The 19762-nt window shown below is 41.6% G+C and overlaps 1 protein-coding gene across 18 annotated transcripts in view; it reads left to right on the top strand.

Annotated features, from left to right (window-relative positions):
• The window catches only part of Ptprt (protein tyrosine phosphatase receptor type T), a 1101940-nt gene that overhangs the window by 377481 nt on the left and 704697 nt on the right, over positions 1 to 19762 (top strand). For all 18 annotated transcript variants that reach the window (XM_052726074.1, XM_052726080.1, XM_052726075.1 and 15 more), the window contains 2 exons: positions 3714 to 3795; positions 19035 to 19150. In XM_052726074.1, coding sequence (XP_052582034.1) covers positions 3714 to 3795; positions 19035 to 19150 — 198 coding nt within the window. The remainder of the gene's footprint in view (positions 1 to 3713; positions 3796 to 19034; positions 19151 to 19762) is intronic.

Here is a 19762-nt window from a genome sequence, read left to right as displayed (position 1 = left end):
TCTATACAAATTTCATTCACTGGGAGACTTACTGATGTTACACTATAATTTGGCTTATGATCTCTTTACAAATCCTTGAGCATTTGAACAGAAATTTTGCTTTCTCAATATATTCATTAACACATTTAAGAAAAAAATATATTTGTTGTATTGATTTTTCTATTTGATTCACCAAAACATAGATCAAAGTCTTTAGATACTATGTTCTCCCCCCCCATCATCATTTTCCTTTCAAATTTCTTGTCTTGAAGGACTCTAGATGCAACTTTTAGTGGTAAATTTAGTCTACTTAATGGTTTATATTTTTCAGTTTGGTTAAAAATCTACTTTGAAACAGTCCCATTATTTTTTGTAACAATTGTTTTCTGTTCACTTGCATTTCCCTTATTGTGTCTTTGTTCCACTCCTTATTTGTAAGGTTACTGAGTCATTCTGTCTTAGGTGTTTATCTTACAGCATACAATTAGACTTTGATTATTTAGACAGTCTGGCTGTTTTCCTCTATATTAACCCATTTATAGTTATTGTCAAAACAGAAACATTTTTCTTGTATTTGTCATTTTTATTTCACAGTATGAATGCTTTTTCTACTATTTCTCTTGAAATATATTTGCTTTATATACTCTATTTAATTTTTTCCCATGGACTTCAGTTTTTCCATTGAATTATTTAAACTGTCTCTGTCTCTGTCTCTGTCTCTCTCTCTCTTTCACATACACACACACATGTAGGCATTTGGTTCTTTATAGAAAGACTTCTATAGGTTTCCCCTTAGAGCACTGACCTTTGAAGCCACTGGCCTGGACGACATGGTCTCCTATAGAGATTTCCTATTGATCTCATCACCTACTTTATTGTTCAACCACAGACTTGAGCTGTGTAGTAGGGACAGGACAGGGGGTTCATTTTGAAGGTCATCACTGTGGTAGATATGAAAAACAATTACAGGCTAAACTAAACACTGGCTCTGATACCTGACTGGCTTTGACTCACAAATGGCTGCTTCCCGTGATCTGTCTAGTAAAAGAGATGGAAAAACAGGGGCATATTTGGGCAATTCTACTAGGATATAATCAAAAAGAAACTGAAGATAAGGGATGAAGTTGAAGTAGAAGCCCATATAGTTGTCCAGGTTTCCAGCTATGATGAGTGGGAAGGCTATAGCACTGTATTTTAGGAGGGATGGGCCATTGGGGGGATTAATATTCTCAGAACTGTTACATACAGAACATGTGAGGAAACTTCTTGATTGTGAGCTGATTAAATGATGCTGATTAATGTTCTGATGGAAGACATAGGACACCGAGCTGGGCTTGGCATTGCCAGTGAATTGGCAAGGGCTGAAGGGTGAGTGTGTGCAGTCAGATGGAGAGTAGAGGAAACACAATCTCCAAAAGGATGGAGATGGAAGAGTACCTATAAATTCATGACAGGATGGCCACGTATATATGAGAAAACTCAAATGTGTATCCTCTGAGCCCAAGTAGAGACTGGGAAAGAGACAAGCTGCAAATACTGACAATTGCAGAAGCATTGTCAAGTAGTAATAATAATTATAATAGACATTCATTGAGAATGCCATGTGTCTAACATTCTCAATAGGATATTAATTCCCTCCACCTGAAAAGTTACCTAACGGGGTAGATATTGCAATTATAAGTGCAGACACTAGGGCTCAAAACAGGAAGCTTTTCTTGTTTTCTTTTATATAATTTTTTATGTATTTTATGAATATGAATGTTTTGTTTACATGTACAAGAAGAGGACATCAGGTTCCATGGGAATACAGTTATAGAAGGTTATTAGCCACAATATGGTTGCTGGGAATTGAACTCAGGATCTCTGGATGAGCAGTCCATGCTTTTAACTACTGAGCCATCTCTCCAGCCCCACCATCTTCATTCTGAAAATAAGAGAGAATTTTGGGGAAGTTTCATCAGGTTTAGTAATTAGAATATTAGTGTCTGTAATGAAAACAATCTGGAGAGGAATATTTGTGACTGATTGGGATTTTTATACTTAACATTTTGTGGTGGAAGTAAGGAAATGGTAGAAATGGCTTTATTAAACTACTAAGAATTGTGATTGAAATACAACTGGCTACAGAGAAGAACTTACTACAGAGAGGTAGTTTTTCAAGAATAGGAAAAGCTAAAACCATTTATATATGTTAAGGTCAGAGGGAAACAGGGAGGGCCTGGAAATGCAGAGTAGCAAAGGAAAGCCCAGAAGAGCCCAAGGTTCTGGAAACCAGCAGGGATCAGTCAGGTTGGAGGGTTCTGACTTGCTTGCAGAGATTGTGGTTGGTGTGGAGGAAGGATAGGTTTGTGGGTAAGAAGTGCGGAGTCAGCCCATCCCTGATCGTCTTGAAGCTGTAGTTCCTTCTGGGATTGAGTGAGTGGATGATGAAAGGAGAACATTGGGTAGGGGTTGTAGATGGAGAAGGAAGGTCCACAATCAGTCTGGCAAGGTTCAAAAAGAGGTGTAAAGGAATTAGTCTCACAGAGGGAAACACATTGGTGATTAGCCAACATGGTAGAAGTAGCCTGGGCTTGGTGAGAATGTAGGGAGGTCTAGGTGAATGGCGGACTCCAGGGAAATACAGACCCAGGTACTGTGTGAGTCTAAGGAACAGATGAAAGAATCGTGAGTCAGGAGAGGGCTGTAGGGTAAGAGTCTGACAGAGCATTGCCAAGTGTCATGTCCAAGTTCGAGAATGTAGCTGTAGGGAGTGTGAATTAGTTCTGCAAAAGGTTCTGGCCATGGTGTTCACATGATACTCATTCCTCCTCAATGAAGAGAGAGGGAAGGCAAGGGAAACTTAATTATTAAATTCTTGTGGAAATAAAAAGTTTTGGTAGGAGTCAGAGTAGAGAAATGTTCTTGCTTCCTTCCACTCCTAGATACAACCAGGTAGATTGCTGCTAGTCCCTAAGAGGTGTGATGAAGATGTCCAGGAAGCCTTAGGAAATGGCTCAGCCAGCAAAGTGCTTGCTGCAAACACAGGGACTTGAGTTTGATCCTTAGCACCCCTGTAAAAAGGAGGCAGGTTTTTAGTGGCACATTCTTGTAGTTCCAGTGCTGGGAAGGTGTAGACAGGCAAGCTCTAGGTTTATTGGAGAATTCCAAGCCAAGTGAGAGACTCTACCTCAAAAAAAAACCAAGATGGGTGGCACCTTAGGAATGACAACAAGAGGTTGACCTCTAGCCACCAAACACACATACAAATATACACACTTACACACACACACACACACACACACACACACACATTCAGGAAGTCCAAGTTGACTATAGAGTCACATCAGGATCAAGTCTCCTTAGCTTACACTGATTTCCAAGACAATAAGGGAAATTGGACTATTTGTAACTAGTTCCTTCTGTAATTCATTTGAAACCACAACAAGGGAGCTACTGATGGGAACCCAGGGTCTTGTTAAAATTGTTTGTTGTTGTGGCTAAGTGTTATTTCTGAAATCCATTCAAAATGTTCCACATGGCTGGCTTCTACTGCTGGTCACCAGAGTGTAAACTTTTTGCCTTGTTTGGAAACCCAAGTCAACTAGCAGCATGGTGCACTCTCCTAACGTGAGGCGTTGTTGGCTGGTTCTGATGGGAGGCTGACACAGAAAGGGACTGAGGGCTCTGTGACTTCTTCAGGTGAATGTGGACAAATGCTTCTGTGAAACTGACATCAGCCCTGTGTATTTCAGGTGATATTTGAATCCGTCTCTTTGAAGGGTCATCCTGGTTACATCGCTGTGGACGAGGTCCGGGTCCTTGCTCATCCATGCAGTAAGTCTATTCATTTCTCCCAACACATCCTTTCTCCGTGCCTGACTGGGTAGTCACAAGGATGCAGGGCCCCTATTCATTCAGCTCACAACCATCTCACTTGTTCTCTTTTAATCCTTCAAAACTGCTTATATACCCAATGCAATCAGTCCTGAATAAATCCATAATTTTGCTGGCCCGTTCAACAGGCAGCACCTCCAGGAATTTGCAGAGACTGGCAAAATAATTCGTCTGAATCTCTCTCCATTATTAAGGGAGTCTAAAGTCCTGATTGTTTATTAGTGGAATTCAGACCACTGAAGTGGAAGAATTAGGGGCCTTTAGATAGAATCTTCTGCAATTGTCTTTTTTTTTAAACAAAACAAAACGAAACAAGAAAAGAACAACATTAAACATGAAGCAAATTAGCACATCCTTCACCCACAAGGAAAAGGACTCCAGAGCTATTAATTCTTTACAAATAATTTTAAGTACACTTACCAGTACTGTGTAGGTGTAGGGTGAGATTACTATGGTTAGTACTCATGGGACAGTGTCAAAAGTCCTCAGTTGCATGCCACTCCTTGAAGTTCCCTCCTTTGCAGTATTTAGTCAAAGACACTTGAATGTATCTCAGCAAGGAGCCACACAGCTCCTGCTTAGCCAAGTCCTGGGTGTAGACAGTTGTGCTGATATTATACCTTATAGGTATATGATTGGGAGACTAGAGTCTGGAGATGCCTAGGGATCATGGAAGCCACTGCCAGAGTTGTCTGGGATGCCAGGTCCTCAATTTGAAAGTGTGGTATCTTAGATTCCTATCAGTTGCTTGGCAGCCATTTAGTTCTAGATGACTCTTGGGATTTCTCAACTCTCCCATGTGACCATGAGACATTGAGTTAAATATATTTTAGTAGGCTGAAGTATCCATGGCAGGCTGACATTTTTAAAATCTTAATTTATTCTTTGAAAATCTCATACATGTAATATAGTGTATCTTGATTATGTCTATGTATTAGTCCCCTTTCAGTTCCCCCCTAGATCCCACATTACATCTCTCTCCCAGCTTCATGTGCTCCCCCCCCACTCACTTCCTTGTTTGCTTATTAATTAATTATTTAAAACCCACAGATTCTAATTAGTGCTTTCCATATATGTGCGACTGTTGAGTTCATCCTTGGGACATAGGGAACTGCCAGTGGTCACACACCTAATGAAAAGAAACACTGCCTGCCCTCACAGCATACCACAGCCATCAACTGCCAATAGCTCCTCACTTAGGAGTGGGGTCTCTAGGGAGCCCTTACTGTATTCTTGCTGGAATTTTTAACTGGCTAGATTTTGTGCAGGTCATATGTAGGGAACCACAGATACTTAGAATTCACATTTTCAATAGCCATGCCATGCCCAAAGGACAGCAGTTCACCCCCTCCCTTCTTGCTCTTCCATTTTTTCAGTCTCCTCTTCTATTACATTTCCTGAAACTGGGGAGGCAGACTGACATAGATATCCCATCCACAGCAGAGTTGGTTCCTCTTCAAAGATTTTAGAGAATTCTGCAGTGAACTCATCCAGTGCTGGCCTTATTTTTAGCTGGGAGACTTTTAATTACTATTTCAATCTTGCTGCTCATTATGGACCTGTTTAACTTTTTTTTCATTTCATATTGATTTAATTTTGGTATGTTGTCTGCATCTAGATTTTTTTTCCATTTCCTTTAGATTTTTTCAATTTAGTGGAGCTGGGACTTTTTAAAAAATATGTTCTTACGATTTTTCTGAATTCCATTGGTATCTGTCCTAATGTCTCCCAATTCATTTCTAATTTTACTAATTTGTGTCTTTTCTGTATTTATTTTAGTAAATTTGGCTAAGGGCTTGCCAATCTTATTGATCTTTTCCAAGAATCACCTCATTGTTTCTATTGATTATTTGTAGTATTTTTCTACTCCATTAATTTCAGCCCTGATTTTGATGATCTCTTTCCATCAACTATTAGGGCATTTGGTTTGTTCTTGCTTGTCCACCAAGGTTTATCATTAAGTTATTTATTTGAGACGCAAATTCTTTTGATGCGGGCACTTACTGTTATAAATAGTCCTCTTAGTACAACCTAACTAGCTTTATAAAGAAAAGAGTTTATTAGCTCACAGTTTTTGGAGGTTCAAGGGCATAACTCCAGCATAGGCTCAGATCCATTGATAGCTTGCTAGTTTACAGTCTGGAAGCAGAGCAGGACATCACATGAAAGCAAAACAGGGAGTACTCGCATGCATGTCAAATCTCCGTCTACATTTGCTGACACTAGGGTTGAATTGGTAGTACTCCACTGTGAAGAACTTGTCCAAGCCTTACCTCATTCTGAAACTACCAATTTGAAATGTCACCATCAGATTCTACCCTGTAGTGGAAATTCTTATTGGTCTTAATAATAAAAACCCAGAGTCAGGTAATGGGGTAAATGCTAAAAGATCAGAGAAGTAAAGGAGCCACTCACTAGTGAGACTTCTTAACCTTTACTGAATCCTCAGACTGTAAAGGGGGTGAGCTCCTGTCTCCTCCCACCTTATATTCCTCTCTCTACCCAGCCATATCACTTCCTGTCTCCACCTCCCTAGTGCTGGGATTAAAGGCATGAGCCTCCACTGCCTGGCTCTGTTTCTCTTTTAGACTGGATCAATTTTGTGTATCCCAGGGTGGCCTTGATCTCCTAATCTTCCTGCTTCCTTCTCCTAAGTGTTAGGATTAAAGCTGTACCACTGCTCGGCCTCTATGGTTAACTAGTGGCTTAGCTCCTCACTGTGATCTCCAGGCAAGCTTTATTTGTTAGAGTACAAACAAAATGTCACCACACTTCCCTCTTTGTGTCACTGACTTTGGGGATTGAACTTTGGTGTGAGTTTGGAAGACAAAGCATTCAAACCACAGCAGTTATGCTATGGGTAAGGGAGCAGCTTACAGCCACCTCAAGAGTCATCATGTGTCCTTACTTATCTATGTGCCTTTCAATGCCCCCCCTACACACATCCGGGCGTGAGTCTCACATCAGCCCCACTGTGTTGCTGTAATGGAAATGTGTCTTTTCACTTGTGTTGCCATCCATTTGTCAGATCTTCAATCATCATTTCCTCCCCACTTCAGGGGAGAAGACTAGTTAGCTTAAAACACTTTCTCTGGAAAACTGTATGGCAAGTCCCAAGTTCCAGACAATATTTGGGGGAACTGGGTCTGATTTTTATCTTCCTTATACCCTGCACACATCTATCCCTTTGTGCCTGGACTTGGTCTTTCTTGGTGACACTTGGTTTTCCCCAGCAGAATCCAGCAGGATACTCTGTCCTTGAGTCCCAGTGCCCTGTGCTTCTTCACTTTCACCATAATACCTTGATGGTCACATCTTGTCCTAGCCTCACTGTCTTAGTCATCCAAGTCCTGTTCATCAGGAGCAAATATTTTCTTCTCTTTGTTGTATATCTAGAGGAGAGAATCCCTGTAGGGCATTTGGATGGCTTTCTACCCACAAAACCATAAGGATCATTGGGAATCCTCTCTATTTTCACTGTGATGTCTGTGAATTTAAGATTCTCCTATTAGCCCCATCCTCCTCCTGCTGAGAAGTGTGGATTGCTTGGTTATAGAATTGCTGAGAGTCGGTTACACAGCAAATGGGCCATGGGATATAACTCTAGAAGACATGACCTTGGCTTTATTTCTGCATGGTGTATTGTGGCTGTGTTCAACCCCAGTGCTTAGGAGGCTTAAGCACATCCTTGCCAGAAAACACAATGTGCGGCCCATGAAAAAGTAGCTGGAATTGGAGAAAAATCACGTTAAGGATATGTACAAACACTGCCAGTGTGTGTAGTCCTCTGAGGCACACCCACAGTTCATACGCTCAGTTCATTGCTAGCCCAGGATTTTACTCATTCTTCATTTCAACACATAAATTATTGATTGTGAGCTGTGTGTTCAAGAGCTGTTCTGGACATAGCAGATAGTTAAGTAAGAAAGGGTTGGCTCCTGTGCCTGTGGTGTTTGATTGGCAGGGGGGTGAGAAGGAGGAAAGAAATTAAGTATCTAATACTAGAAAAGCAATGGATAATTTGGGATAAGGGAATGTATTGTGAATATGATAAATATGGGAAGTGGGATTCTTCAGGACTCCTTAGGTAATGTGGTCATGGGATCTCTCTTCAAAGATGTGATCAGAGATGGGACTCTAATCATGAAAAGGAGTTTGCTTTCTGAGAATTTGTGAAGGTGAGGGGGTGGGCTTCTAAGAAGAGGAAATAGCAAGTGCAGAAGTCCTGCCTTGGGACACATCCCCATGCAGACCGGGTGGCCTGGTAGGTGGAGCACAGCAGACAATGTCCTAGGTGAACCTTGGGCAGATGACCTGGGACCTCACCACTGAGTGGATATTAGTCTTCAGTGCAGGGAGGTGATTCTAGAAAGGCTTATCTGAGGATGGAATGGTTAAGAGTTAATGGTTGTTAACTCTTAAAGGGTGTTGTATGGTGTATGAGTTTCAGTCCCATAGGAAGGGTGGGGAAACTATATGGGAGAACATTTTGGAGCTATGCAAGAAACACTGGTGGCCTGAAGCAGGGTGGTGAGGAGTCAGCCACTCATCACACAGGAAGTGATTACGGAGCTTGTACTCAGTGTCAGGCACTGTTCTGGAACTATGGAACTACATAAGACAAATTCATTCTCTGTCCTCATAGGCCTCCAGTAAAGTGAATGAGACCAAAAACAAAACAACTAAATCTGCAATTATATTCTATGTAGCAGATGGTTTATTGTTTCACAAGGACTGTAGTCCAGACATGCCAGAAACTAGGTGGCTTAAGTGATCACACTACATTTTCTAATAGCCCTGGTGGATAGAAATTCAAGGTTAAGGTGTTGAAAACTTGGCTTTGGAGATGATCTTCCTAGGCTGGCAAAATCTCCCTTAGTGCAACCTCTTGTGGTCTTTTCTCTCCATGTATAAGTCCCTGGTGTCTTTTTATGTGTCCACATTTCCTCTTCCTGATAGGACAGTAGTTGGATTAGATCGGGGTCTACCCAACAGCCTCATTTTGGCTTAATTAGTTCTTATGAGGCCATATTGCTGGATACAGACACAATCTGTGTTTGGGTTTCCAGGAGTCAGCGATGATATGGAGAAACAGAGACCTTGAGAAAGAGACCTTGATGGCTAGCCTGGCACTGCATTTGTGTGCTGGTAGTAACCAGTCTTACTTGATTGGTCAGGTTGAGAGACAGATAGATGCCCCAAAGATGGCTGCTTCCAGATCTCTGTGTGTTTATGCTACCTCTGAGGTGGTAACCACAGGCCTTGCAACTGCTCATGGGATTGCACCTCATACAACCTATGTGCCTCCTTACCTGTCTGTTGCATTGCAGTGATTTCCCCAAATCCTCAACCTTAGAATTAATTTTACTCAGAAGTTTGTAAGATTGTAACTATATTGAAAAAAAATGCATTTCCTTATATCTTCAAATTTTTATGAGTCTCCACTTCTGACCTTCAAAACATTTTCTATTGACATATGACCATAGTTTGTCAGTAAAGGATTCAATTAATTATTCTAAAAGTTGTGGACAGAGGAATCATTACTGATTTGCAATCTTATCCTCTACCCATTGAAGCTGGCTTTAAATGTTTGCCTCAAAGCTTTCAAAACAGTGACCAAAAGTCAGGCATAATCCTCCAAAGAAATTATTTTCTTTTACAATGGAAAACTTCCCACCCATATTCTATAGCCCATTTAACTTGTTATTCCAAAATTGTTTTGGCCATAGCTACCATCCACTGCTAGGTCTTGGTGTCAGCCATTAGCAGGGCCACTACAGCTATAACTTCGATAAATGTCAGCCACACTGTTCCACTCAGTTTCAAACTTTCTAACTCCCAAGTTGACTTTTAGATTTTTTTCCAACCTATTTTTCCCACTATCACAGGGCCATGTCCCTCAGCCCACAGAGCAACAGCAACACGTTTCTAATGTATGTTGGAGCTTTCACTTCAATTCGTGTGGCTTCCTGCTGAGCATTGTCAGGTTTAAAGAGCGAGATAAAGGGCACAATAATATGTCTTCAGATGCTACACTGACATCTGCAGGAGTTTAAATGTCACCGGCATCAAGGCATTTTGCCCCAAATGCAAAGCCAGTTTCCTCTTAACCCTGTTCAGCAGGATTCCATTTTAGGGGAACTCAGTCTCAGTGAGTAGTGAGAGGGGGGTGCCTCAAGCCTAGCTGATGGCTGCTTGGGGGACCCAAGGTCACCTGTGTTTGGCTAAAGGTTGGTGAGTTGACGTTGGTACAGTAATTTCATTTCCTGAAGTGCAGAGGCAGAGGGAAGATAATGATGGAAAGAGTGGCTGAAGAGGACTGGAGTTGGGGGTAGAGGGAGGGTCAGAGAATCCAGGAGCCCAGAGAAGACCAGATACAAGGAAGATCTCAACCAAAAGATACCGATCATGAGTCAGGGGTGATCCAGGGGCCTCATAGTAGAGATAAGAGTGAGGGCATATGGAGAGACTGCAGAATGAGACGAAAATTGAGAGGGTTCCCTCAGTGTGTGGAGGGGTTGGAGTCACTGCTGGATTTATGGGTTCAGATAGAGGACAGGTGGCCAGTGGGAATTGTTCCAAGAGACTGAACGTAAGAGCAACTTCTCAGAGGCCACAAACTGGTGGGACCTGACTTCTGATGAGTTTGGCTAAGACTGAACAGTCTTTTCATCAAACATACTAAAGATTTTAGGGTAAGGGACTTCACATAAAATGCAGACTGTTTATTTTTCTGGAGAAATCAGAGACTGATAGCTCTGAGCAAAGTACTCCCATCCCTCACCCCACTCACTGCTGGCTTTAGTAGCAGAGCTTCCCTTTCAATGTGGTATGAGGTCTCTCTATTTCTTCTATTTATCCACCATTCCTTAACAATTTTCCAACACTGATAATACCAGTCCTTACTCTGCTTACAACATTTTTTCTTTATTTTGTGAAAATATCTTTCCAAAATTGAAAATGAAAGATGGAGCAAGAAGGTGTTGTTTTTTGTTAGCTTTGATTTACAGTGGAGCCACTTTGTTAATTTGCATAGCTGTCTGGTTCCTGTGAGAGTTTGGCTTTGATATCTCTGCTGTAAATCAGAGTCATCAGTGTTTCCCCCAAAATATTAATACCCATGGACATTTATCATCTACGTTCTGAATTTAGAAGGGAGAAAGGAGATGGAATGAAAATGAAAGAATCAAGAATGAAACTCTTGCTGAGAAGGGAGAAGAGGGAGGAGTCAGAAACAGGCAGGTGCCAATCAATGACCAAAGAGGAACTATCTCTAACTGTATGTCTCTCAGAACTTAACCATTTGCCCCAAGACCAGAAGTGCAAGAAGAGGGTGACCTTTGTAAAACTCAAAAGGACATCTTAATTTTGGAGCCTAAACACTCCCTCCTTATATAGGGTGGGTATTCCTTTCCACTTTAAAATCAAAGTAGAAACAGACCTACAAGGTTTGCTCCACTCCTGGACTGAAGAACTGATAGTTCCAAAATCACTTCACAGAAGTATAGAGGAGAGCCAAAGAAGAATAATTTCAAGCAACCAGAACAGCATGACATTTATCATATTGGTAGATGCAGGAATCTTGAATTTGGAGGTGACCAGCAGAAGTAGTCTCATCTGGGCCTTGGACCCATGACACTTGCAGCCACAGGGCTCTGACAGTAGCATATGGGAGTATCTGAGCTGTTGTCAGCTGGTTTAAGACCTTGGCAGATGATATATACCTTCTCATAGCAAGTGTCCTTGATCACACTGAAGTCCCTGGGTTTGGGAGAGTCTTACAGGTGGTGGCACATTTTGGTAGACAAGACAGTTCAAAACATCCACGGGGGGAGTAGCGTGGACTGGGGTTCCTTGTAAAATATTTGGGAGCAAACAGAGAAGCCAGGAGAGTCATCACAGTCCACCCTGAGGGTCCGTTTTCTGCACTCTGAGGCCTGTCTGATGACACCATCATCCCTCTCCAGGCCAAGAAGGTAAGAGAGTGACTAGTTCAAAATCGAGTCTGGGGATCAAATGGAACTAGACTGAGTTCTTTGTGTCTCTCCGTAGCTTTGGTAACTGTTCTAGTTTCATCTCTGTTGTGTGATAAAACACCTGACAAAAAGCAACTTAGGAGAAAAGAATTTATTTGGCTTAATATACTAGGTTACAGTCTATCCTAGTCGGGAACTCAAATCAGAGGAGCTTGAAGCAGGTGCTTGTAGCTAGAGTTTTCCTGCCTGGCCCACAGTCAGGGCAAATCTTTCTCACCTGCCAGTCCCACAGCTGCTCAGACCCGACCAAGTAAACACAGAGACTTATATTGCTTACAAACTGTATGGCCATGGCAGGCTTCTTGTTAACTGTTTTTACAGCTTAAATTAATCCATTTCCATTAATCTATACCTTGCCACGTGGCTCGTGGCTTACCGGCATCTTCACATACTGTTTGTCATCATGGCGGCTGGCAGTGTCTCTCTCACTTAGCCTTCCACTTCCCAGCTTTATTCTCCTCCTTGTCCCGCCTACACTTCCTGCCTAGCCAATGGCCAATCAGTGTTTTATTTATTGGCTAATCAGCAACACATTTGCCATACAGAACATCCCACAGCACTTCCCCCATTTTTTTTTTCAAAAAGGAAGGTTTTAACCTTAAAAAAGTAAAATTACATATAACTTGGGAATTTGGGCGTAGCTTCTCTTACTACTTCCTGCTGGAGGGGGGCGCTGTATCTTATGGGGACACAAAGAAAATTTTAGGATCATGGAGTAGTCCGTGAGGCTGTATCGTCTGAGCCAGTTGCCTTGAAACCATTCTGGATATTGGATCATCTGGGCCATGGTGTCATCAGAGACCTTTCAGGGGGTCTTGGCTGGTCAAACCTGATGTATCTTAATCTGGAACAAATCCATAGCCTCTGGCTTTCTGTGGGAACAAAAGCAGAGTCTCCTTTCCAAAGCAACATATCCTTATATTCAAATTTTGAAGTCAAGGTACCTTTAAAATATACATTTTGGCATAACTCAACAGCTTTTACAATCAAATGTTTTTCTGCAGTTAAAAATCCCAAAGACAACACAATCCAGATTCTCTGTGTAATATTCATCTTTACATGGCTTATTTTTTATATTAATTTTACTGTCTCTTTAAAGACTTTATTTTTTAAAACTATGTATTTGCTTATATAACTGTATATATCACCTTTTTTTGTCTCTTTCAAGCCTACATATATTTTACACACATTGTAAACTATTACATCTGAATCTGTCTTATTGTGAATCTATTGTTATAAACTTCAGCAGCTGTGGCTGCTGGCTCCACCCACCTTAGCTTGCCAACATGGCGGTGTTACCTTTTCCACCAGCTCTGGGAGCTATTGTGGGTCTATGCTTTTAGCCAAGCAGCGTGTAGTCCAGAAACCTCTTTTTTTTTGTTTTGTACTAGCAAAGTCTAAATCCACCATGCAGCTTAATGTGCCACTTGCAGAGGCCTCATTCCTGCCATACTGCAGGTCGAGCGCGCAGCTAGGAACCCACCAGTAGCTCAAACCGGCAGCTGCCGCTCATTTGAGAGAGACAATTAGGAACTGTTTTTAGCTCCGTTTTAGAATCTTTTTTCTCAGTTTTTAGGTGGAAACTCTTGCCACCCACGTTGGACGCCATTTGTAGCTAGAGTTTTCCTGCCTGGCCCACAGTCAGGGCAAATCTTTCTCACCTGCCAGTCCCACAGCTGCTCAGACCCGACCAAGTAAACACAGAGACTTATATTGCTTACAAACTGTATGGCCATGGCAGGCTTCTTGTTAACTGTTTTTACAGCTTAAATTAATCCATTTCCATTAATCTATACCTTGCCACATGGCTCGTGGCTTACTGGCATCTTCACATGCTGTTTGTCATCGTGGCGGCTGGCAGTGTCTCTCTCACTTAGCCTTCCACTTCCCAGCTTTATTCTCCTCCTTGTCCCGCCTACACTTCCTGCCTAGCCAAAGGCCAATCAGTGTTTTATTTATTGACTAATCAGCAACACATTTGCCATACAGAACATCCCACAGCAGGTGCTTATAATCACAGTCAAGAACAGAGGGAAATGCATGCGTGCATTCTTGCTTGCTTATTTATTTGTTCTCAGCTCAGTTTCTCTAGTTACAAAATTTAGGATCCCCTGCCTAGGAAATGGCACCCTATCCATACTGGGCTGTATCTTCTTATATCAATTAGCTTAATTAAGATATTCCCTAACAGAAAGGGGAGCATTTATTTACTGCTGATGGGAATGTAAACTGGGACAACCATTATGAAAATCAGTGTGGAGGAAAATCCATCCTCAGAAAATGGAAATCAATCTACCACAGGATCCAGCTATACCACTCTTGGGAATATACCTAAAGGACTCTATGTCTTAGTATAGAGGTACTTGCTCTTTCATGCTCATTGCTGCTCTATTCACAATAACTAGTAAATGGAAAGAGCCTTAGATGTTCATCAACTGATGAATGGATAATGAAAATGTGGCACATTTACACAATGGAATATTAAGAAAAATGAACTTATAAAATATTAAGCTGTTAAAAATGAAATTCTCAGGTAAATGGATAAAGCTAGAAACATTGATTGTGAGTGAAATAACCCAGTCTCAGAAAGACAAACATCACATATTTTCTCTCATTTTTACATATTAGCTTTGTGTGTGTTCTGTTTGGAATACCCACAGATATTAGGGAATTAGTAAGGAGCCATGGGAGGAGGGGTGCTGTCAAGGGAGGAGAGCTAGACCACAGTACTGTGGGGATTAAAAAGGAGTAATGGAACAAGCAGGGTTAAATTTGGGTGGAGCATAGGAGGAGAGTATAGTAGGATTTCTGTTTGGGTCACCAGCTCACAAATAATCACACAGAGACTTATTAATTATGAAAACTCAGCCTTAGCTTAAGCTTGTTCCAATAGCTCCTATAACTTAACTTAACCCATATTTTTTATTAACCTATGTTCTACCTTATGGCTTTTACTTCTATCCCATTCAGTGTGTCTGACTTATTCAGCATCTGGCTGGCTTCTCTTCTTCTCTTCTTCCTGGAGTCCTCTCTGTGCCTGGAAGTCCTGCCTATACCTCCTGCCTAGATATTGGCCATGTAGCTCATTATTAAACCAACCAGAAGGTGCCTTGCTAAAGACACATCTTCAAAAATTATTCCACAACAAGACAATGTAGAGGAGAGAATATAGGGAGGGAAAACTAGCAGTAAAGGCCTTTTGAAAAAGTCAAATGGAAACCCACTACTACAGGAGCTTTCTGAAATATATACATAAGCATAAAATAAAATAGTTTTAGCCAGGTGGTGGTGGCACACGCCTTTAATCCCAGCATTCGGGAGGTAGAGGCAGGTGGATCTCTGTGAGTTCGAGGCCAGCCTGGGCTATAGAGTAAGTTCCAGGACAGGCTCCAAAGCTACACAGAGAAACCCTGTCTGGAAAAACCAAAAAAAAAAAAAAATAGTTTTAGTAGAGTTTCCCTACAAGAGGAGGACAATACCCCAACTAGAGACCACATGTTAGCAAATAAAATCCCCAATAACAGGAAAGGGCTACCTCTCTTTGAGTTGTTGGCCAACGGGGTCCCATAGACCCCCTAAGCATTTTAGGCTATTGTCAATACTGTTGTTTGCCCTCCAGAACTTGATGATAAGATCATAATTCTTAAGACCCCACATACTTGATTCATGGAAATCAAGCTGGTATTAACCTGGAACCTTATCTGTACTGGCTAGCATTCACAGTGCTGGAAAGTACTATGCAGATACAGGAGGAGAAAATTAATTTAAAAATGTAATAAAAATAGAAAAAAATTAAAAAGTAATTATCAATATTGCACAGCTTTAAACTCTGAATGCTGTAACAGCAAGTGACATGATAAGTATGCCTATTGGTAAAATAGTGGCACAAATGTTGTAAGACCACACAATCACTTTTTGATTGGCCCAATCCATGAAATGGGACCCATACCTGGCATTATTAATAGGGCCAAAAAACTTGTGGCTAGATAGGTCATAGGACCTAGGGGAGGACCTAATAGTACTATTCTGCTAAATGAACATACAGTATTAAAATGACTACTACTGACTTATTGCTGTAGATCAGTGCATCTCAAATACCATCAGAGAAGCTTCTCCTTGCAGCAGATAGCAATTAACACAAAGACTCTCAACTAGCCAATGAGCAGAGAGAATAAGAGACACTCGAGTGCCCCACCCTCAGTGGTACATACATACCATTACACCCTTTCCCACAAGGCTCAGGGGTCATTGTGAAAGAGGGGATGAAAAGATTGTAAGAGCCAGAGACCATGGATAACATCAAGGAAACAATGTTTCCTGGATACAACATGGCAGTTTCACATATGAATTCTTACTAATTACAGCAGCATACATGAGATCTGCATAAGCTCAAGTCAAATAAAATCCCAGGATGAAAATAGGATGTGGTGTGAAATTCTACAGCTAGCCTAGGAGCTATTGGCATTTGATAGATGTGGGAAGAAGGAGAGTCAGTTTTCTTCAAAGCTGTGACCATGTAGGTGGACTCCATTCTAGGGAAGACTTTACTCCAGAAATTTGGGCAAAGTAAACTGCACTTAATGTAGAGGGGGGAGAAAACACAAAGTTGTGTGGGTAGGGAGGGGAGGATGAAAAGGGCGGGTATAGGAGGAGTTGATGGGGAATATGATCAAAGTACATTGTAGGAAATTATCATAAAATTAACAAAAATATTACTTTAGAAAAAGATAATCCCCATAGACAAGGCCAGAGATTAACCCAATATAGACAGACCCTCCTCTTTGAGATCCTCTTTTAAGGTGATTCTGAGTTATGTCAAGCCGACAACTAACGCTAACTTTCACAACAATCTTGGACTTGCTGATATTAATTTCTACCCTTTATCATATGCTTCACAGGGATGCCATGAAATTAGAGAAGATAAAACATGTAAAGTGTTTTGCTGGCTGTTTTTATGTCAACTTGACACAGATGCAATCATTTAGAAAGAGGGAATCTCAGTTGAGAAAACATTCCTACCAGATTGGGGGATTTTCTTGATTAATTATAGATGTGGAAGGGCCTAGCCCGTTACTGGTGGTGCCACTCCTAGGCAAGTGGTCCTGGATGGTGTAAGAAAACAGGCTGAAGCCGGGTGGTGGTGGCACATGCCTTTAATCCCAGCACTCGGGAGGCAGAGGCAGGTGGAACTCTGTGAGTTCGAGGCCAGCCTGGTCTACAAAGTGAGTTCTAGGAAAGGCACAAAGCTACACAGAGAAACCCAGTCTCGAAAAACCAAAGGAAAGAAGAAAGAAAGAAAGAAAGAAAGAAAGAAAGAAAGAAAGAAAGAAAGAAAGAAAGAAAGAAAGAAAGAAAGAAAGAAAGAAAGAAAGAAAGAAAACAGGCTGAGCAAGCCACAGAGAGCAATCCAGTAAGCAGCCTTACTCCATGTCACTGCTCTATTTCTCATCCTGTATCTATCTTGAGTTCCTGCCCTGACTTTCCTGGATGATGAACTATAAGCTGTAAGATTAAATAAGCCCTTCTTTCCCCAAGTTGTTTGTAGCGTTTTACCACAGCAACAGAGACCTCAACTAAGACTACTGTTTAGCACTGGTAGGGGTTTCACTATATGTTATTCTTCCTACTTTTCTTGATATCCTTGGTATCATAAGGCCCCTCCATTTAGCCCCACTTGGGATAAGGAGTCTATGCCAGCTTATCAATGATTTTATTGATCTCAGTAGGGTATCTTCATTGTACTCAATGACAAAGCTCATTCCTCTTGTCATCAGCTAAGTAGTTATCACCTAATGGGAACGAGACATTACTGTTTTATGGGGGATTTATACAGAGGAGCATTTACCACCACAAACAAGGAAATACATGAATATAAGCTATCCAACAAGAGACTCAGGCTTAATCCTAGGACTGATGATCTTAGATGCTGATTTCCATTTGAAAACCATGTTATACTCAATCCCCAGAATCTGTGTTCTACATTCCACCCATGCTTAGGAGGTGTCCCAGTGTAAAGTTGAGAATGTAAACTATGCACCTTTGTGAACATGGTCAGCTTTCTGGAATTCATAGGGACAGTTGCACTGTTTTTAGTAATTGTAGATGCTGAGCATGGTACCCATCACATAGAAATACTCAGTAAATGACAGCTCTTATAGTTTCCTTCTCTTTTCTTCCTACTATACTCTTTGTCCTTAACTGTAGACAAAATTCTAAACAGTCTTAGTAAATAAGAAACACAGAGCCAAATACAGAGGTAAATAGCCAAAGAGATCAGAGAGTCATGACTACCTTATCTTACCACTTCGCTGCTGTCGCTTCTCCAGAGAGAGAGAGAGACCTTCTTCCTGTGTGACTTGTGTTTTATTGCTTTCCTGTTCTGCCTTCTCATTGGCTCTAAACCCAGTCATATGACTTCCTCATCACTGCCTATCTGTACAGACCTCCAGGGCTTTATGGTTGGTACTGGGATTAAGGGCTCAGGTCACCACACTTGGCTGTGTCCTTGACCACACAGAGACTCTGCCTTCCATGTGAACAGATTAGGGGCATGGGCTACCACCACCTGACTGCTGTCCCTGGCTCGCTATAACCTCTGATCTCCATGCAAACTTTATTTATTAACATACAAGTAAAATCACACTTCAGCACAAATAAAATATCACCCTTAACCATTGCTATCATCAGCATTATCAGCAGAGTCAAGGGAGGAGCTTTGGGTTCTGTGATTCTGCCTTAAACATACTGTCATTCCCAGGGGCAACATTCACTTTGAACCATTCTAGGGATGTGTGGGCCAAGTTGTCACAGGAACTTTGAGGGTCTCACAGGACAGAATTCACCTCTTGGCTTCCATGTTTTCTGGATGCTTGACTGTGCTCAATTATGCAATGCTCAGAGTCTTAGATTTGTGATCTGTGAACTAAGGATGCTGTCCTGTCTACTCCATAGATTTCACAAGGCTTAAATGAGACAATGTGTGGAATTCACAGAACAGGCCTCACTCTGTAGTGGTCCATCAACTCTTAGCAAAGCCTGGCATCTTCTCAGGCACATGGCCTATCCTGGGCTGCTGTCCCTGATGGAGAAGTGGTGTGGGCAACTGCATCCTGTCCTCATGTGTTCTTTGGTTTTCTCTCTTAGGAAAAGCACCTCATTTCCTGCGACTCCAAAATGTTGAGGTGAATGTCGGGCAGAATGCCACTTTTCAGTGCATTGCTGGTGGGAAGTGGTCTCAGCATGACAAACTTTGGCTCCAGGTAAGAATGGCAGAGATTCTTGTTCACACTATTCCCTCCCTTTGCAAGGAAGTAAGTATGAGCTGTGAAGAAGGGTGTGGTGGGGAAAGGGGCATTTAAAAATTTCTCTGCTCCTAGGATATTGCTCTCCATCCATGCTCTTGTGAAATCTTATCTACTGTTCCAATAGATTGGCATTTTAGAGATGGAGAAGCTGATGGTAACCTAAAAGTTCTAGGTCTAGAATTTGTGAATATGACTCAGCCCCCCCCTCCCCCGCAACTACCACCAAGTTCTCTTGGACAAGCTTTGTTGCTAAAGTTACAATTGCTAAGGCTAAGACAAACTGTGTACCTTAGGGTCTGGGATTGTGATGTCATTCATCCTTGACTAAAAGGTACTTGGATATCTTCATGAAACTGTTGCTCTTTTGTTAGAAAATGCTTTTGAGTAGTCTGTTCTTTGGCTAAATGAATCCATCACTGAGTACAGTCCATCAGGACAGTGTTTTAAGCTTCAATACCCTTCTCTTTCTTTTCTGCTCATCGATTCTACTTCCCTAGCAAGATGAGAGAGCATCTCTGGGAAGGGTACAAAGCCAGAGGATGGGACACAGAATGAGAGCACTCATGG

Source organism: Peromyscus californicus, unplaced genomic scaffold (genome assembly GCF_007827085.1).
Source record: "Peromyscus californicus insignis strain IS unplaced genomic scaffold, ASM782708v3 Scaffold_7__1_contigs__length_154581171, whole genome shotgun sequence".
NCBI lineage: Eukaryota > Metazoa > Chordata > Mammalia > Rodentia > Cricetidae > Peromyscus > Peromyscus californicus.
Note: the sequence above shows the minus strand (reverse complement) of the source record. Positions and strands in the feature narration are given on the sequence as shown.